Source organism: Pezoporus wallicus, unplaced genomic scaffold (genome assembly GCF_028554395.1).
Source record: "Pezoporus wallicus isolate ANWC-B61680 ecotype Strahan unplaced genomic scaffold, APGP_CSIRO_Pwel_v1 contig_16, whole genome shotgun sequence".
Lineage (NCBI taxonomy): Eukaryota > Metazoa > Chordata > Aves > Psittaciformes > Psittacidae > Pezoporus > Pezoporus wallicus.
In genome coordinates, this window is record NW_026641478.1 from 403435 (window position 1) to 421677 (window position 18243).

The window sequence follows — 18243 nt, forward strand, 5'->3', positions numbered from 1 at the left end:
GAGGATGATCAGGGGACTGGAGCACCTCCCATATGGAGATAGGCTGAGAAAGTTGGGGCTGTTCAGCCTGGAGAGGAGAAGGCTGCGGGGAGACCTCATAGCAGCCTTCCAGTATCTGAAGGGGGTCTATAGGAATGCTGGGGAGGGACTCTTCACTAGGGACTGTAGTGATAGGACAAGAGGTAATGGATTAAAAATTAAATAGGGGAAGTTTAGATTGGATATAAGGAGGAAAATCTTTCCTGTTAGGGTGGTGAGGCACTGGAATGGTTTGCCCAGGGAAGTTGTGAATGCTCCATCCCTGGCAGTGTTCAAGGCCAGGCTGGACAAAACCTTGGGTGGCATGGTTTAGTGATGTGTCCCTGCCCATGGCAGGGGGTTGGAACTAGATGATCTTAAGGTCCTTTCCAACCCTAACTATTCTATGATTCTATGATTCTACAATATATCTCTCATCTCTCTTCATGGTCCAGTCCCCTGCTTGGACAAGAATTGGATAAGCACCAGGGTTCTTCCTTATCCACAACCTTTTCCAGAAACCCTTCTTTCTAAAAGTGAGAAATTTAGGTTACAAACTGGAATAATACCATAAGATTGTCCAACTAAACCTCTAATACCAGCTCCCTCGGACTGTGGCCACAGCATGCACCAGCTGCTATAAAGACAGCAAGCTTGTGCCCTGCAATAGTCCTGTCATACTGTCAGGAAACAATTTCAAAGAAATGAGAGCCACTTTGTGAACTGCAATGTGCACTCCACTGTAGTAGGACATCAGACATTTGTCAGGGTAGAGCCTGAAAGTAAGGAAGTGATGCTAAGGTGAAATGCAACATCAAAATAGAGGTATACCATATAAATCTGTCAGATAGCATCACTGGCTAGCATCACTACATTTTCTTATCAGGTGTAAACATGTAGGCAGGTGAGAACTTCAATGTAACTTTAGATTAATATTATATATATATATACACACATATGTTTATATATATATAAAATACATTTTATACAGAGGTACATGCATGTATTTTTTAACATACATATCAATTTTTCATCTGTTAACAGGGAAAGCAGAACAGATTATTTGTCTATTTTAAAGTCTCTATTCTAGAGATGATAATAACAGGGATTATAAGAGTTGCAATTTTTTTCTTCTAACATTGATAGTGGGTGTTGGTGTCTAGTCCCTGATATACTGGAGTGACTAGAGCAATCGAAACAAGATGAACAGTCAGAAAATGAGTGACTCATCAATCCAACTGACTTGTCAAAGTGCATCAGAAAATTGCAACAAAATCTCACTGCACAAAATTCTAGGAAAGTATACTAGTCATAAATACATCCTTAAACATGCAATAACATGCCAAGTTACAGTCTTTGCCATCATGAATGCAAGTGAAACTTGCTTTCCTAAAATCTTTGGATAATAATAAACTAATGGATGTTTATAAAATAAGTTTTTCACTTAAAAGGGTAGTGGGGCTGTAACCACAGATCACGACTGTACTTATGTGAGTAAAACAATATAAGAATTTCAGATATATATGAAATATGGCAGGTATTTTCTGTAAGGGGCATTTTTTGATATATATACCTTCAATAGGGAACACCCACAGAATTTAGGTGGTCAGTGGTATTATAAGTATGCGATTATGTGGGTCAAAGTGATTATGATGGATATCTGCCTTCACAGAAAGTAATCAGTAAGCAATTAACAGTAAATTATGAGTCACGTTAAACTTAACCTTTGTATGTTTTGTATGTACTTCATTTTTTTACTGATGTTTCATCTTTCTACTTGTCAGTAGAAAGCTGATGCAATTTTAGTCCCTCATTCACCTTTAAATATGTTCTTTATTTGGTTTTGGTTTTAGCAGAAATCATGTCCTTTTCTCAGTTGTCATATCAACTACCACACTTGATCTCTGCAAACTGATAGATATTTAAGTGATTGGAAAAAGAAGAAATGCAAGTCCCTTATTAAACTAGCATGATATCAGAAAGAAAGCAGGAAACAGGAAACAATGGATAGAGAGAGGCCATACATGGTCCAACTTGTCTACAGGTCATGAAGGGTCTATAATTTCATAGGAGTCTTTTCATGGTACAGCTGCATAGCATGGGCACACATAACAGTGATAGCTCTATAGGAGGCCCCACTGTCTTAGATTAAGTCTCTGTTCCACAGATACAGGAAGTTATGATTTTCTCAGGTGCCACTGAAAACTTCCAGAAGTATAGGAAAAAAAAAATAGCAGAAAGAAAAAACAGACAAATATATTTATTTTACACATATTATATATGTGTAAGAGAAAAAAAGAGATCTTAAACTTTATTAAGGCTTCTGGAAACCAAAATGCTCAATGAAGACCTTATTGTTGAATTTACTGTGATGTTGATGTGATTTTTATTGTATTAATAATAATGTACTGGTGCACTTAGAATTGTGAATAATTGTAAATTTATTAATTTTTATTTAAGTAAATAAAAACATATGAATTCAGGATTTAAACAGGCTATAGATTTCAGAGCCAGAAAAAATCTACCTTATGTTTACTGCATTAGTATGCATAGAACTACTCACAAATAGGTCCCATTTAGTTAGACACTGAAAAAAAAAGTAAAAATCAACTAAATATACTACAGACTGAAAACCAGACTTAGGCTGAAGAAGGCATACAAAAATAAACAATTTGATAACAGCAAATATTGGTTAGTTCTGTGGCCATGTGTTTATTTGCTGGATTTAACTAGAGAGAGGTAAACAGGGGGGAATAGGGAGGGTGTGGTGGGTGGGAGGACGAAAGAAAGGAAAATGATAAAGCAGATAGTAAAATGAAGGTGAGATGATCAGAAGAAGATGACAGTCCTGAATGCTTATATTTCATACATATTTGTTCTTTACTGGATTCTAGTGGGAGCAGTAAAACAAAAATGGAAGAAACACCTGGTTGCAGCGATCACTTCAGGGTCCACTCCTCACTGCCATGTTGGGGACCATCCTTCAGTTTCTCGTATCCCACACTTACTTTGGAAAGGATTTTAGCAGGCTTTCTATGCTCAAGCACCTCTATACAATTCTAAGCATCTAAACTGTGATATGAAAACACTGTCTATGACATAGGCCTCATTATGTCATTAATTCTGAACAAGTTTGATTGTTCCTGCAATCTAGTTATCTAATTATATAATATAATTAGATTGCAGGAACACAAGTCACTCTTTGCCACCAGGTCTGGAGGGACTCTAGAATATTCCCTGGACATATGCATCTAGCAGAAACAGGGAAGAAACCCTCTTACTGATTTTCACAGAGTCAAACGACTTATTTTAAACCACCACGGTGTGGCGCTGTGGAAAAACAGACAGAGAGATGCTGGTTGCGGTAACAAGCAAAAGGTGACAGCATCACATGCCAGCTGGGCTCAGGAAGCTTTCTTCTCTCTGCCATCACTTGTAGATGGCAGCCAGCAGAGCCAAATCCAAACTGAAGCAACTTCCAAACTGTACAAACTCGAAGAAATGACCAATGTTGGTTAATGCTTCCTACCCCAGTCTATACAGGCTGTGATAGGATGACTTACTAGTGTTAGAAATCTGTAGACAACTATTTTTTCTAGTGTCCATGGGCAAACTAAAGTAATTCTAATTAAATATTTCAGAAAAATGGAAAAAATCTAATTTCCCAAGAATAGGGGGATGGAAGGAACAGAAAAGATACAATGGTATATTTTCTTAGGGAAACAGGAGATACAGGTTTAATACAAAAATACAAATAAAAAAAATAGCAAAAATACATTATTTATTTTTTGGGTGCATTGTATGTGTTAGTTGTGCAGAGATAGACATATTTACCTATAAAACAAAACAGACGGGATGCCACAGTATAAGTAAAACACACTAAGCCCGAATTAAAATATTGCTAACTTAATTAAAAGATTACATTAAATTACATTAAAATGTATTGTATTATAGTTTATTTCAGTCATGTATCACTCCAGTGTTTTTTAGTCATTTAATGATGAAAAAGAAGATCATGATTTATTAGATGCTTTTTAACATTTTGGATATGAATTTGAAAGATTAAACAAAAGCAAATACATAGAATATTGAGGATCTTATAATAAACATACTATGCACTCACCATTTCTCCTATTTACACATACATGCACAAACCCCTATCTTTCAGATGGACAGATCTCTAGAAACGTCTGAGTTATTTCAATGAGTAGTACTGAAGACAGTGTATGGAAGAAAACATTGAGAGGTGAAACAGGATTCATTTAATAGCTATTTGCATGGTAAATTTAAAACCTATACTATGACTGTGGTAGTACAAATTATCTCCAATTAGAAGTGAAGGATTTTTCTTGATATTCTGGATACTTTTTTTTTTTCCCCTAACTGAAATTCTACTTATTATTCAGTGGGGTACTGGATTAGATTAGTTCTGCATATTGTGTGTTCTATCATGGGCATTATAAGCCCTGATTAATCAAGGTTTATGTGATAATGAGAGACCTACAAAGAAAACTTTAGAATGATCAGGGTAGTTTTGCATGACAGTTTAAGTGCTGCTGACAACTCCAGTATGTATGGAACAGGGTGTTCATGTTTCTGCCATCCAATATTTCTGATGAAACAGTAAAGTACTAGATCTACTAAGTTTACCTTCACCTACAAATCTGTACACCATTGCAAAATACAAATATCTATTTTTTTGTTTAGTTTTAACTTGTAAGCCTGTGAAATTGTGAAATTGTTTTGGTGAGACCTTTTCAAGTGATCTTTTAGTTATCTTTCTATTATACCTACTCTTTTTTCTGAAGTTAAGCATATTACATTTCCTTGCTAATGATTTTTAAATCAATAATTTAGTATAAAACAGATTATCATTGACATTATTTTTCATAGTTGATTGAAGACTAAATATATGTATAGCAAGGTCATTATATATATATATGTAATGAAAAAGAGTAAATGTATTAAAATACTGCTTGCAACTCAATGTTTTAAGTCAAATGCAGAAATATGTAGAACCTGTCTTCCAAAGATGTTATCAAGTAGATGTAGGCCACATGAAGTCAGATAAACTTCACGAAGAATGTCTGAGACTATAAGAGCGCTGTATTAATTTCAGTTAAGTATAAATGCAGGAACTCTGATATAAACAAAGTGAAAATTGCTTCAGAAACAGACACAAATGCCTTAACATCTCCCCTTGACTCAGACACAACCTTTGTGTACACCTTTCAGTGTAGACATTTCAGCCATAAAGGAACTTTTTTTTAATGATTTTATGATTCAGTACTTAAACCCATGAAGAAGGGGGGTAGTAAGTTCTACATTTATCATGACAAATTTTCTCCTTTATTTTTTTTTTCCCCTGTAAGACTTTCTGCTGATTTTGCTATACTAAAGTTGTTGCTGACTTGTACTCTGACCATTTTGTTTAAGATTTAGAGATGCTGCTGTGAGTAGGTGCAAAATGATGACCTTGATCTAGTGATCTGCAACATTACATTTTGAACTGAAAAGATGGCTACTCAAGTGGAACAAATGTGACCTAAACAGGTTACTGATGCATCTACTGAGGATAATCTCTTGGTAAAGAAAGAGCTATACAGAAAACAAGGGAACAGTTCACTATTCTTCACTTAGAATGTAAGAAATTCCTTTAAGCACTCCAAAAATTGTACATAAAAAAAAAAATGTAGTAAAAAAAAACCAGCAACCAAAAACATTAGGATCTGCTATAAAGTGATATGAACAAATATCAGAAAATCTTTTGGAATTTAGTTATTAAGTGGGATCAGAATTCAGAATTCTCTAAAACTGCTGCAAGTTTTTCTAATAATATTTATGTTTTAAAGAGTATCAGAACTGACAGATTTTTGACAGTGATTTTAGGTAATGATGTTAGTGTTAGGTGGTTTGTTTTACAATATAGTTTTATGTTTTACAACATAAAACATTCATGTTTTATTGTATGTTTTTATCTAGTCTAAAATTGACAGAAGTCCCTTCTATTAGTAGCATGTCATGCAGTATGCGAGTCTACCTTTGCTCACCAACAACACACATGCCTCTTCTTTAGAAGCAGTTCTGTACCCACTGGAAATTGTGTAAATAAGGTGTTAACAATAAAAAGGAGTTCTATGTGTGGACAACAGCAAATACTGGGGCAATTGCATCTACTGCAGGATGGGTTTACACCCAAGTGGAGTTCCATCACTAGAGGGGTGATGATGGTGACCTGCATGATCCTTGAAGGAATGGGTGCATGTATCTGGGGTGTGTGTGCATGTGTGTGACTAGAACTGTTTGGGAATTTGCTCAAGAAAGTTGTTCAGAAATTTGAAAAAGCTAATTCATATTAGTGTCCAGTATTGCTGTTTATCTATTGCATAACTGATATTATCCTAAACAGTTTGTCTGATTGTCAGCTAATTAGGTATCATAAGTAAATGAATAAGCTGCTTTCATCATGATTTGGTTTAAAAATGGGAACTGAACAGTTTGGCTCTGCAACAGCACCAATTTCCCATTATTTATAATCCTTTTATTGTTAATCATTATAGCTATACAGATGCTTATCCACACTGCTTGCCTGTTGGCTCAGTTCCCGGGAGATTCTGTTTTGCTGCAATTACTGTCCTCTAACGTAAACCTGTTCTAAAGGGTGTTAACCAAAACTTCAATGGATAAGAGCCAGCTAATGCCTGGTATCCACCGAGTTCCCTATATGGTGCCTTCTGTAGTCCAAAGTGATATGTGTGTTTGGTTTTTCAATTCAGACTGTTAAAAATAAGGCAAGAGCTGTACTGAAGCTTACTTGGATCTTATGACTGAAACTGCAGCCTTCTGGAGCATTTCCTAGAATTTGGCATGAAGATTTATTAGGTGGCTGAAAGTGCAAGACGGAGCTGGAGGACTGCACAGGACAGGAGGTGCAAACATTTGCAGTCCTATCCACACTGACTATTGAGGGTGCTTCCAGCAGTAAACTATCTCCAGAACATGCAGGATTTGTGCTGGAATAAACTATTTAGTTTACTCCAAAGCCAATCCCAGTAGTAACAATTATCAATAAAATTTGGACGATAAGAGAACATAAATTAGCGTATGGAAAAAGCTAAGACAATGTAGAGGTTCCATGCATGTGTCTTCTCTAGATCGTATACAAGGCTTCCTTTTTTTGTGCATGTATGTACTTTCATCAGTGATAAAATACCTTCACTGGAAATATCAGAAAATAGAATGAGCAGCAGGGAAGTAATGAGGAGGGACACAGGGATGTTCTTGGGGGAATAATCCTCCCAATATTTCCATGAAGGCAGCAGCCTCTTTCATTTCTGTTTGACCCCATAGGTTGGACCAACAGCCGTGAATACAAGGACAATAGATCAGCAATGTGGGTAGTTTGTGGGATAATGAAATTTATCCTCTGTGTGATATCTTTGGCTTTTCCATTACATTAAGGCTGTGGAGGCTTCAAAATAGATCACTTCAGGATCTTCTCTTTATTTCAAACCATAAAGTGAATCAGCAATTTCACAAGTTAACTGCACTGAAAAAATGCCAGAGATAAAGTGAAGTAAAATAAGTACTGAAAAATTACCAGATGGCTTTACAATCTGGATTTTTTTTTTTTTTTTTTTTATCTATTCAGAAATGCCCAGGTAAATTGAGGTACTGTAACTGCAAACTGGTCTATGAGGCTGTGTTCTGGAGCATATTGAAATTCACAGGAACAAAAAGAAACAAATAATAATGTTAATAGCTACAAGGATTGGATAAGAGATTTTTGGTGTGATTTCTACATCTAATTATCTCATTAGTCATTAGCCAGTTTATTTCATATTCCTCTGGTGAAGTAGCTAACCAAGCTCCACCTATGGTTATGCTATATGTTACAGACTCACAGAACAGCTGAGGTTGGAAAGGACTTCCTGATGTTATCTGGTCCAACCCCATGCTCAAACAGGGACATAGGAATGTTTAGTTGTCCAGAATCTTGTCTGACAGTTTTTTTTAATATCTCCAAAGTCAGAGTCTCCACAACCTCTCTGTGCAGGGTCACAGGCTCATCCACCCTCACAGTAAAAAATGTTTCCTGATGTTCGAAGGGAAAACGTTATCTTGCAGTTCATTCTCCTTATCTCTCTTAGAACTGCACACATCACTCCAGGTGTAGCCTCATCAGTGCTGAGTAGAAAGGAAGGATCTGACAGTGAAGAGGGGTCCGGAGGGAACAGAGACAGGACACCTGACCTGAACTAACCAAAGGGATATTCCATACCACAGAGTGTCATAATGTAAACTGGGAGATGTTTGGATTGATGGTGTTTGCCTTCCCAGGTAATTGTGATGGAGTTCTGCTTTCCTGGAGATTGCTAACATTTGCCTGCCAATGGGAAGTAGTGAATGAATTGCTTGTTTCACTTTGCTTGTGTGTGTGCAGCTTTAGCTTTATCAGTTAAACTGGTTTATCTCAACTCATGAGTTTTCTCACTTCTGTTCTTCCAATTCTCACCCCATTCCTATGGGGAGAGAGAACTGGAATATCTTTCCACCAAAATATCTAAATAGCAATGACAGAACTTTCAGTATTGCTTGATATAGACCAGTGAAGCACCTCGCCAATTTGCTATCAGAACAATTTTTGCGATAGGTTCTATGTCTAGTTACAAGGTTAATGAAAAACACACATTTAATATCAGTGTTTCTGTAAATCAACAGTTCCCCCTCTTTGTAATGATCTGTCACAATTTTATGGAAGAGATTCTTGTTCATGTAATTTTTCAATACTTTTTTAACTTGTATTTACTTGAAAACTGTGATTCAGTAAATGAACTAATCTTGGACATTGATGAACTAATCTAGGGCTATTCTAAAAGTAATATATACCAGTGGTTTTGGATCATGGTTACTCTGACACATTCATTTTCTTTTGCTTTCTTTTTCTGCAGATTCTCCTTGTCCCTTTTTAGGTTATCTGCTAAGTAGTGAGGTCAGAACACTTCAGACCAGTCAGTATTCTGCCATTAATATAACATTACTTAATTATTTATACCAATCATTTCTTTCTGTGAAAGTACATTTTCCTCATAATTTTCCATATCACTATCTAACATAGACCACATACACCATATTCTATCACATGGCTTTTATTCTGCATTTGAGATTCCAAGATGGCCACAAGAAATCAGTGTTTTACCATTCTTAGAAACTGCTTATATCCATTACTTACATTTACTCATTTATTTCAGTCTAGGATCCTCCTCTGTATGTGCACTTAGTTAGCTTTTGCACAGTACCAGAGGATTAAATCTTGCTAATCCAAATTACAGAAGTCAGAGTGATGTTATGAATGGGTAAGGTGCATGGAACATTGTTAGAAGCATATACTTCTAATCTCACACATCTCATTCTATTAGTGTAAATATACAGAAAAAAAAATGTTTCTTATATATGCCTTTCAAATTAAATGAATAAATAAGCAAAGGTGTGTGGAAACAGAGACTTAAAAGTGGGTTTGTACATTTAGGAAATTAAAATTACAAAATAATCTAACTTTATTCCTTTTAATTCTATCCAGTTAGTACTGTGCTGCATTAACTTTTCACATCAGGCATAATTCCAGTCACTGGCTGGTGGAGTTTAATTATTACCTATTTTTTTTATGGGAAAGGAGTTAACTATAGAACAGATTTCAAAATAAGCTTGATTTAGCATGCTAGGATACTTTTTACATGATGGGCCACATAACCTTAAAATACTTTCATAATACTAGCATTTACCCCCTGTTTTGTATGCTAGCTAATAAAGTGTTAACTTGCTTAGCTCATATAGTTCTATATGCAAATGCTTCATATTTGGTAGCAAACACCAGGAGGTAATCATTGTGAATCACAATCAAAATACATCATTGTGAATTGCAATCATTCATGTCAGCATTTCAGTGGAGAAAGTTGTGAGGAAAAAAAAAATAAATTATTGAGGAGAGATAATACAGTGTCAGCATCATCTCACAGACCAAATATTGAGGAGTGCTTTATGAACTCAGCATGTCTTCAAAACATGTGACTAGCACTCAGGTCTCCTGCATTGACATGTGGAAGCAAGACTCACTGAACACAGATGATAGTCAAGGACGCAGCAGCATCACAAGAGGTATGAGATGAGCAGATGCAAGTTGAGTCTGCATGATCCTCAGCTGAGGCAGATCCTCAGTTATTAGAAATACACATTACATTGGCTGTAATAAAAGCTCCTACTGTGTACATACTGCTGTGCCGTGCCAGGCCCTATCTCTAAACAGTTTTTATCTTCTGTAAATGTTTATAAGCTGTGATTCTTTTCTTTTCAGTCTCATCCACAGAGAGCTGAACCTCTGTCACATGCTGTTCTCTCCTGCTGCTACAGAAAAGCTGCTTCTCCCTGACCTGAATCTGCAAAACAGACTGTGTGGTGTTGCTGCAACAGTGCTACACTCTGCACTGTCTTCCTACATATTTCTATTTTTATTTTCCTGTATGAACAAGGAACAGATCTGTATAGTAAACTAGAACAAATGCAGCTGCACCTAAATTGGGTTAATGGTCATGTCCACTGCCTGAATACTTAGTGTTTGTTGTCATTTTTCCTAAGTAAGAGGAAATTTGTACTTCTAGTATCTTATGATCTAAAAACTATCCTTTGCAAATTCATACCTAACATTTAGCTACACAAACATTTAGAAAGGCTTAAAGGACAAATATAATCCACATCTACAATAAGATATGCATATTGGCTCTTTCTCCAGCATTTTCCTATTCTTTCAACATTTCATTTTCAAGCAGCACAGATGTCATACATGTTTCTCATTGCTGTACCTTCATTTGAAAAACATGCAATGTCTTTTTTCAGATGATGCTGCCTGCCACCGCTGTTTAGTGAAAGAACTGCAATAACTACACCTAGAAACAGAATTCTCAAATACTGATCTAATTTTATTTTGTTTTAAAGTATAGTTTATTTTATATTTTAACTGATGGTTCTAAAGTCATATTCTTCAGTATAAATATGAACATCAAAATGTAAGGTACTGTGGAACTTCTAGTGAATGTTAAGAAAAAGAAAAAAGTAAAGCCTCTCTGAGTATACAGGCTTATAACACAGCTAGCTTTTAATTCAAGTATTTTACTTCATTCCATCCAAGGAATCAGTGGATTAGACTTCTTACATCAATAAAAGCACATCATCATAATACCACAAGTAACCACAAAATACTTTTATAACATTTCCACTTCTTCCTACTTTTCTTCACAGTAAGATAGGGATAATTTTACTTTCCTTTACCTGCTGACTAAGTAGCAACCTAGTTTAAGCTAGTTCTCTAGGTTTTTTCTCTAAAAGATTAACAAATTTATGCATTAAAAACTATAATATTTCAGACAGATACTTAAGGATGTAATACACTGCATACCAAACTTTTTAATTGATTAGAAAAGGTGCGTACATATTTGGTTAAGTTATAAATGAAACATAATTTCTAGAAAGCTAAAAATATTTTAAACAAATGTAACTAGATATTTTGTTAAAATTATTTCTTGAGACTACAATAATTTTGAACAAAGAATGAACAATATTATACTTTTCCTTAAATATTAGTAGCTCTTCATTGGACCAAAAGTCCTAGCAGCATTTCTTGACTGATTTAGATACCCCCACCCCAGCCTTGAAATAGAAAGTTATTTTACTATTTTCTACTGAAGAAAATGCAAAATATAACTTTTATAAAGTAACAGATATCCTCTAATACCTTTGTTGTTATCCATTCCTCCAACAGCATAAAGTGTCCCAACTGTAGATTTTCTAGGTTTAGTTCTTGGACTTTGCATGAGAGTTCTTCTCTCTGGTAAAAGGTGGTATTTCATGGCTTCCAGAATAAGCTTCTGGCATTCTAGGTCATCCTTAAAAAGTGCATGGTTTTCTAGGTCAGCCAATATCTGTAAATGACATGATCATGAATCAAAAATGCTAGAAATTCCTAGAAAAGTAATACCATGCAATGAGAGAAGATCACAAAATGGATATCATATCACTTAACTGTAGAATACAGAGGTTTGCATTGCTCTTGGAAGATCAGGAAAGTAAGTATTTAGTTGATTTTCAGAAGACTTAAGGCAACTTTTAGATCACTGTTTCACCATCCCTTAAGACTGCAATCTTACTTTCTTTTACTGAAGACACTGAAAAAAAATAAGTATTCTCTTGTAGGCTACAGCTTGACTTACTTCAGTGTTTCCCATTGTAACTCTGAGAGGATCCAGAAGGCATCTCTTTGCAAGCATCTTGAATGTGCGGTCATGTAATGTAACAACATTCCACAGTATTTTATGTAATACTTCCAGGTATACCCCTTATTTCTAAACTCAAACTAAACTAAACAACCACCACCAGCAAAACAAACCCAGAAGCCCTAATAACAAGAAAAGCCCAAAATAAATGATGACGATGACAATCATGATGATAATAATAATAATAATAATAATAATAATAATCATGGCACAAAAAACCCACAACAACAACAACAAAAAACCAAACATAACAAAATGTGGGTGACGGATAGAAATAGTTAATGAAATGGTGTCAAATGACTGCTACTGCTGAACCCAGGACAAATGGATCCAGGCATTACTGCCCTGGCCCGGCTTGAGCCTTGGGAACAGTAAAGAAAATACCAGGTGCTGTTGCCCTGGATGGGCTCAAGCCTTGGGAACCATGAAAAAAACACCAGGTGTTAATGCCCTGCTCAGGCCTAAGCCTTGGGAACTATAAAGAGAAATATAAAGGGTAAAAATGGGTTAGCAAAACAAAGCAGGCGGTCTGCAAGATAAAGCAGGATGTGCATCTCAAAGACAGACCAAACAGTGTGAATATTTGTAACCCTTAGTAGTGTTGCTAAATCGGGATAAGGGAGTAAAAGAGTGGAAAGTTACTGCTTAGCACTTAGTACACTATAAAAGGGATGCGAGGCGACCAATCAAAGAATGCTTGATCACGTGTAAAGGAAGTAGAATTATATAAATATGGGCTTGTCACACAATAAAGCGTCTTATGCTGGATTCACAATGGATCAGGCATAGTCCATTTCTTCCCTCAACAAAACAAAAAGCAAACAAAAAAACAACCAAACAAACAAACAAAAAAAAACTGAAAGAACTTGCTTGTGCAATTGCTGTAAAATTGCTGGCAAATTTAAAGATTAATAATCTAGATAATGATAATTGGCATAAAACCTTATAACCAATAATTATCAGAATGGATGCTCAGTGCATACAGCAGAAAGAATATTCTATAATGTTTCCAAGGAAGAAGGCTTTAAGTTTAAATTTTGAGTATTTGATTCATTTGTCTGTAGACATTTCTACTGGCTTTTGAGATGCTGTATAAGATCTCACTGGACTAAGCAACTTGGTCTAACCTCATAGCTGACCCAACTGTCAGTAGGACGTTGGACTACAGACCTGTGGTATACTCCCACCTAAATGATTCTGTGACCTCACTGATATCAGATCACAAGAGTGCAATGCTTATGGAGATTTTGTGCCATATCTGCCAGACCCATATGGATATCTTGGATACCCTAAGTAATCAGAACTTTGTCAGACTCTCAATGTTTATGTTTAGGCAATTGAGTATTACCTCTAGATGCTTGATCCCTATATTCTGCTTACTATCAAATTAGAGTGGGTTTTAATTGGATATGGCAGCATATATGTACAGTCTGGTAGATTTGTAGATCTCATAGGAAATCTATCGGGGAGACAAAATCATTTTCAGAGAAGCAGATGAAAGCCAGGAAGCAGGAAAATTTAGTTTCCAGAGTCTATGGGGTGGTATCTTCCTGAGAGACACATATATACAAATGTATTAAAATTGCTTTGCAGTTACCTAAACACAGGCAGCCAGATTCTTTTAAAGGACTGTCAGCTATTTCATCTGAACTTCAGTGGCTGTGGAAGAATGAATAACAGTCCTTTGTCAATCTGTCAGCCTTTGCAGGTAACGTGCTCTGTGACATCTAAAATATTATTAGATGTAGACAGTAGACTCCTGCTTCTGATTTTAAGTGTCAGTCACAGAACTAATCTATTCAGGTCCAAAGAAAGGCATTACACACTGCAATACCTTGACTGGTGATCCAGAACTCTTATTTTACATGGCTGATGACCTAACAGACAATAGACCTGCTTATTAAAAGAAATGAGTAGGGAGGTTCATGTAGCCTACAGAAAATGTGTCTCTAGCTGTGGCCATAAGTCAATGTGTAGGGAGCAAACCATAGGACTATGGTAAAGTATACAGTAATTTCCCTTAATATTCCCCCAATATCTAACTTTCAGATCAGGCACATTCTGAGTTGGATGTCTTTTCCATGCATTTTGTAATTTTCAGGGGCCTTATCTTCCATGAAATAGTTCAACCTTTGTCTGAATTTATGTAAATTTGTGGCCTCCATGGTGTTTTCACAACAAGTTCAACCTATCACTCACTGCATATGAAGGTTTCAAACTCGGCTCCTGTTGCATCATTTGCTTTCAATTTGTTTCATACATTTCTCCTACCAGTGCCTCTTTGATTCTTCCATTGAAAGAGAAAACAAATGACAACCCTACCATATTGGGTTCTTTATAATATTCTAGGCTTTAGTCACCTTCTATATTAGTGTCCTGGGTTTAGCAGTAGCAGCCAATTTTTCTCCTTCGTGGTAGCTGGTGCAGCGTTGTGTTTTGACTTTCAGCCTGGGAACAGTGCTGATAATACTGATGTTCAGTTGCTGCTAGGTAATGTTTACCCTGACCAAGGACTTTGTGAGGCTCATGCTCTGCCAGGGAGGAGGGGAAGCCAGGAGGAAGCAGAGACAGGACACCTGACCCAAGCTAGCCAAAGAGGTATTCCATACCACAACACGTCATGCCCGGGGAGGTAACTGGGAGTTACCCAGAAAGACACGGGGTCTTCTGGGTCGGACTCATTTTTCGGCGGGTGGTATCGTATTCTCTTCCCTTGTTATTTTCTCTTATCATTGTTGTCATTGGTGGTAGCAGTGGTGATTTGTGTTGTACATTGGTTGCTGAACTGTTCTTGTCTCAACCCATGGCAGTTGCATTCTTTCAATTCTTCTCCCCATCCCTCCAGGAGCAGGGAAGGGGAGAGCCCCTGGGGGAGGGGGTGGACGACACAGGCCTCGATTGCTTCCAGCCCGGCACCACTTGCTGGGAGTGAGTGAACAAGCTGTCTGGCTAGATTTAAACCATGACAATTAGTTGACTGAGGAACCTCAGCTTAGTTGATCATTGCCTACATGAAAGAAGATTCATGTCTTTTTTTACCCTTGTTGGTTTTTCTAAACTTTTCAGTTTTGTTAGATTTTTTTTGTGAACGGAGCAGAACTGCACACACTATTAAAGATATTGTCAAAACATAAATTTTTGTGGTGGCATAATGATGTGCTCTGCTTTATTTTTCTTTTCTAATAATTTGTAACTTTTGAATTTCTTTTTGACTGTTACAGATCTAGAAGTTGACTTCTCCAGAAATTTGTATTTTGGAACCCAAAATTTCACTCCTGAATGGAAGTGGCTAAGCCAAAGCCTATGATTTTAAATTTTTAATTAAGGATTGTTTGTTTTTTTAATTATTATGATTTTCTTCTTTATTTATTATTATTCTTTGTTGATCAGGCACATTATATTTCATTTATCTGCACTAAAATTGTAGAAATGAAGTTGTTAAGGATTCTGAGTGGGTTAAATGCTACTCACATCTTGCAAATTAAAATATCACTTTTAATATCACCTTCACTATGAGGGTGGTGAGACACTGGAGCAGGTTTCCTAGAGTGGTGGTCAATGCCCTGTGACTGTCAGTGTTAAAGAGGCATTTGAACAATACTGTTAATAATATGCTTAAACTTTCTGTCTGCCCTGAAGTGGTCAGGCGGTTGGACTAGTTGATCACTATAGGCCCCTCCCATCTGAAATTAATCTATTCTATTCTGTTCTGTTGTCTTCTCTTCTTGATCTTGCAAGGGGAACAGGTAACACAAAGAAAAGCATGGGATTTATTAGTTTGCCCAATGACTGCATAAATAATACATTTACAGTATCTTAAATGAAATAATCTTCATATCCGTATGTCCTTCTTAGGATGTAAAAGTGTCTTGGGGTCAGCTGTATCAGTTATTTTTCTCCTTACTAGTAGCTGGTACAGTGCTTTGTTTCAGCTTTAGTTTGAGAATAATGCTGGTTACACACCAATGTTTTAGTTGTTGCTAAGTAATGCTTATCCTGATCAAGAACTTTTCAGTCTCTCCTGCTCTGCCAATGAGGAGTGGCACAAGGAGCTGAGAAGGAGCAAAGACAGGACACCTGACCCAAAACAGCCAAAGGGGTATTTCATAGCACACCGTGTTATGCTCCATATATAAACTGTGGGGAATCACCCAGAAGGCCCAGATTGCAGCTCAGGTTGGGCTGGGTATCAGTCTGCGGATGATGAGCAGTTGTACTGTGCATCACTTGTCTTTATTGTTGTTTTTTTTTCTTCCCTTTTTGAGTTTTATATTCTCTCCCCTCGTTATTTCCCTTATCATTATTAGTATTGGTGGTAGTAGTAGTAGTTTTGTATTATACTTTAGTTATTGAACTGTTCTTATCTCAGCCTGTGGGGTTTACATTCTTTTGATTCTTCTCCCCATCCTGCTGGAAGGAGGGCAGGGTGGGGGCAAGAAAAGAGGAGGAGAGAGCAACCTGCTGCATGGTTCTGACTTACCAGCTGGGCTTAAATCATGACAGAAAGTAAATGCTATAATGAATATATGCTATATCACAAATGTATGACTAAGAAGGCTAAACCAAATAACAGTGTTTTTCTTTTTTATCACTAAACCTATGGACTGAACACAAAGGTGTTATTACTTAAAATACAAGAAAGTTAAAAGAATGAAAATGTGAAAGCGAAAAGATGGCTAAATTCTTTGATGATAATGTTTTCAGAGAATGTCACTAAACATGGTCCAGATAAATAGTTTTATGTAAATGTTTTCATATACATTATGCATCAATAACAAATGACCCCACAATCATGAAAGCAAAAATAAATAAATGAAAGGAAAAGTCAGACAGGATACAAATAAACTGAGAATGTATGCATCAATATATTTTGAGGACTATGAGTATCTTTCAGGATCTCTGAATAAATTGCTGTCATTGTGACAAACCTGGATTAATGTAATAACAAATGAAGGGATGAGGCCTTAAGTTTCCCCTCCTCAGCCCCCCAGTTAATAATGAATATGCTTTCTTTCATTTAGGAAGATCAGGTTTTTGAAAATTGTCATATGAACTCTATTTCTGGTGGGACAAGCACTTTTCTCATCTTACATGGAAAATGAAGTATAGAAGTCCCTCCATATATTTGTTTTCCAAAAGTGTATTTGATATTATTTTCTAATCAAACAACAGTACCTAGCATAGCAGTTCTTATAAGTGTGCATGATTATTGTATTAAGAAACCACTAAAACATCTTAGAAACAGCAACAGCAGAATAATCATAGAATGAATTGAGTTGGAAGGAATCTTCAAAGGTCACCTAGTCCAACCCCTCTGCAATTAGTAGGGACATCTTCAACTAGACCAGATTGCATAATAAATAACTGATTGGAAAACCAAGAAAAATATTGAGATTGGATAATATGAATTAAGCCTAAGAGAAATGTTACAGAAAAGATTCAAAATTAAATCTGCCACTCTTTTAAATTGGTCACAGACTCCCATTGTGGAATCTCCCTAGCATGTAAGTATGTTTCAAACTAATTAGTTTCTGCTGATCTATGAGGCCATATTCCTTTGGCCACACAAATTCAGTAGAAGAAAGCTAATATCGTATACATAATTATCTTATATTGAAGGATTACTCCTCAGAAATACACTTGCCTGTGTCTAGAGTTCAGATAATTTCAACAAGAAAAAGCCTATTTTGGAAAAATACATTCAGTAGACAGCCATTAAGACTACGGCCAGATTACAATTTGTACTTACATTTGTAAGAGCTTTTTGGCTAAAGCCTCAAGATGCTGGGTTGTCACAAGTCTTATTAAAATGATATGGTGCACAGGCAGAACTGACACGTGCAAAAAACAGCAGTGTTCTTTGATGGCAGTATTTTTAAAGGGGTCACTATACATGGTTGAG

General features: G+C 36.3%; 1 protein-coding gene across 1 annotated transcript in view; it reads right to left on the reverse strand.

The window, feature by feature from the left end:
- Window positions 1-18243, reverse strand: part of KLHL1 (kelch like family member 1) — a 204914-nt gene that overhangs the window by 32224 nt on the left and 154447 nt on the right. The window contains exon 6 of the mRNA XM_057424079.1: window positions 11804-11990. Coding sequence (XP_057280062.1) covers window positions 11804-11990 — 187 coding nt within the window. The remainder of the gene's footprint in view (window positions 1-11803; window positions 11991-18243) is intronic.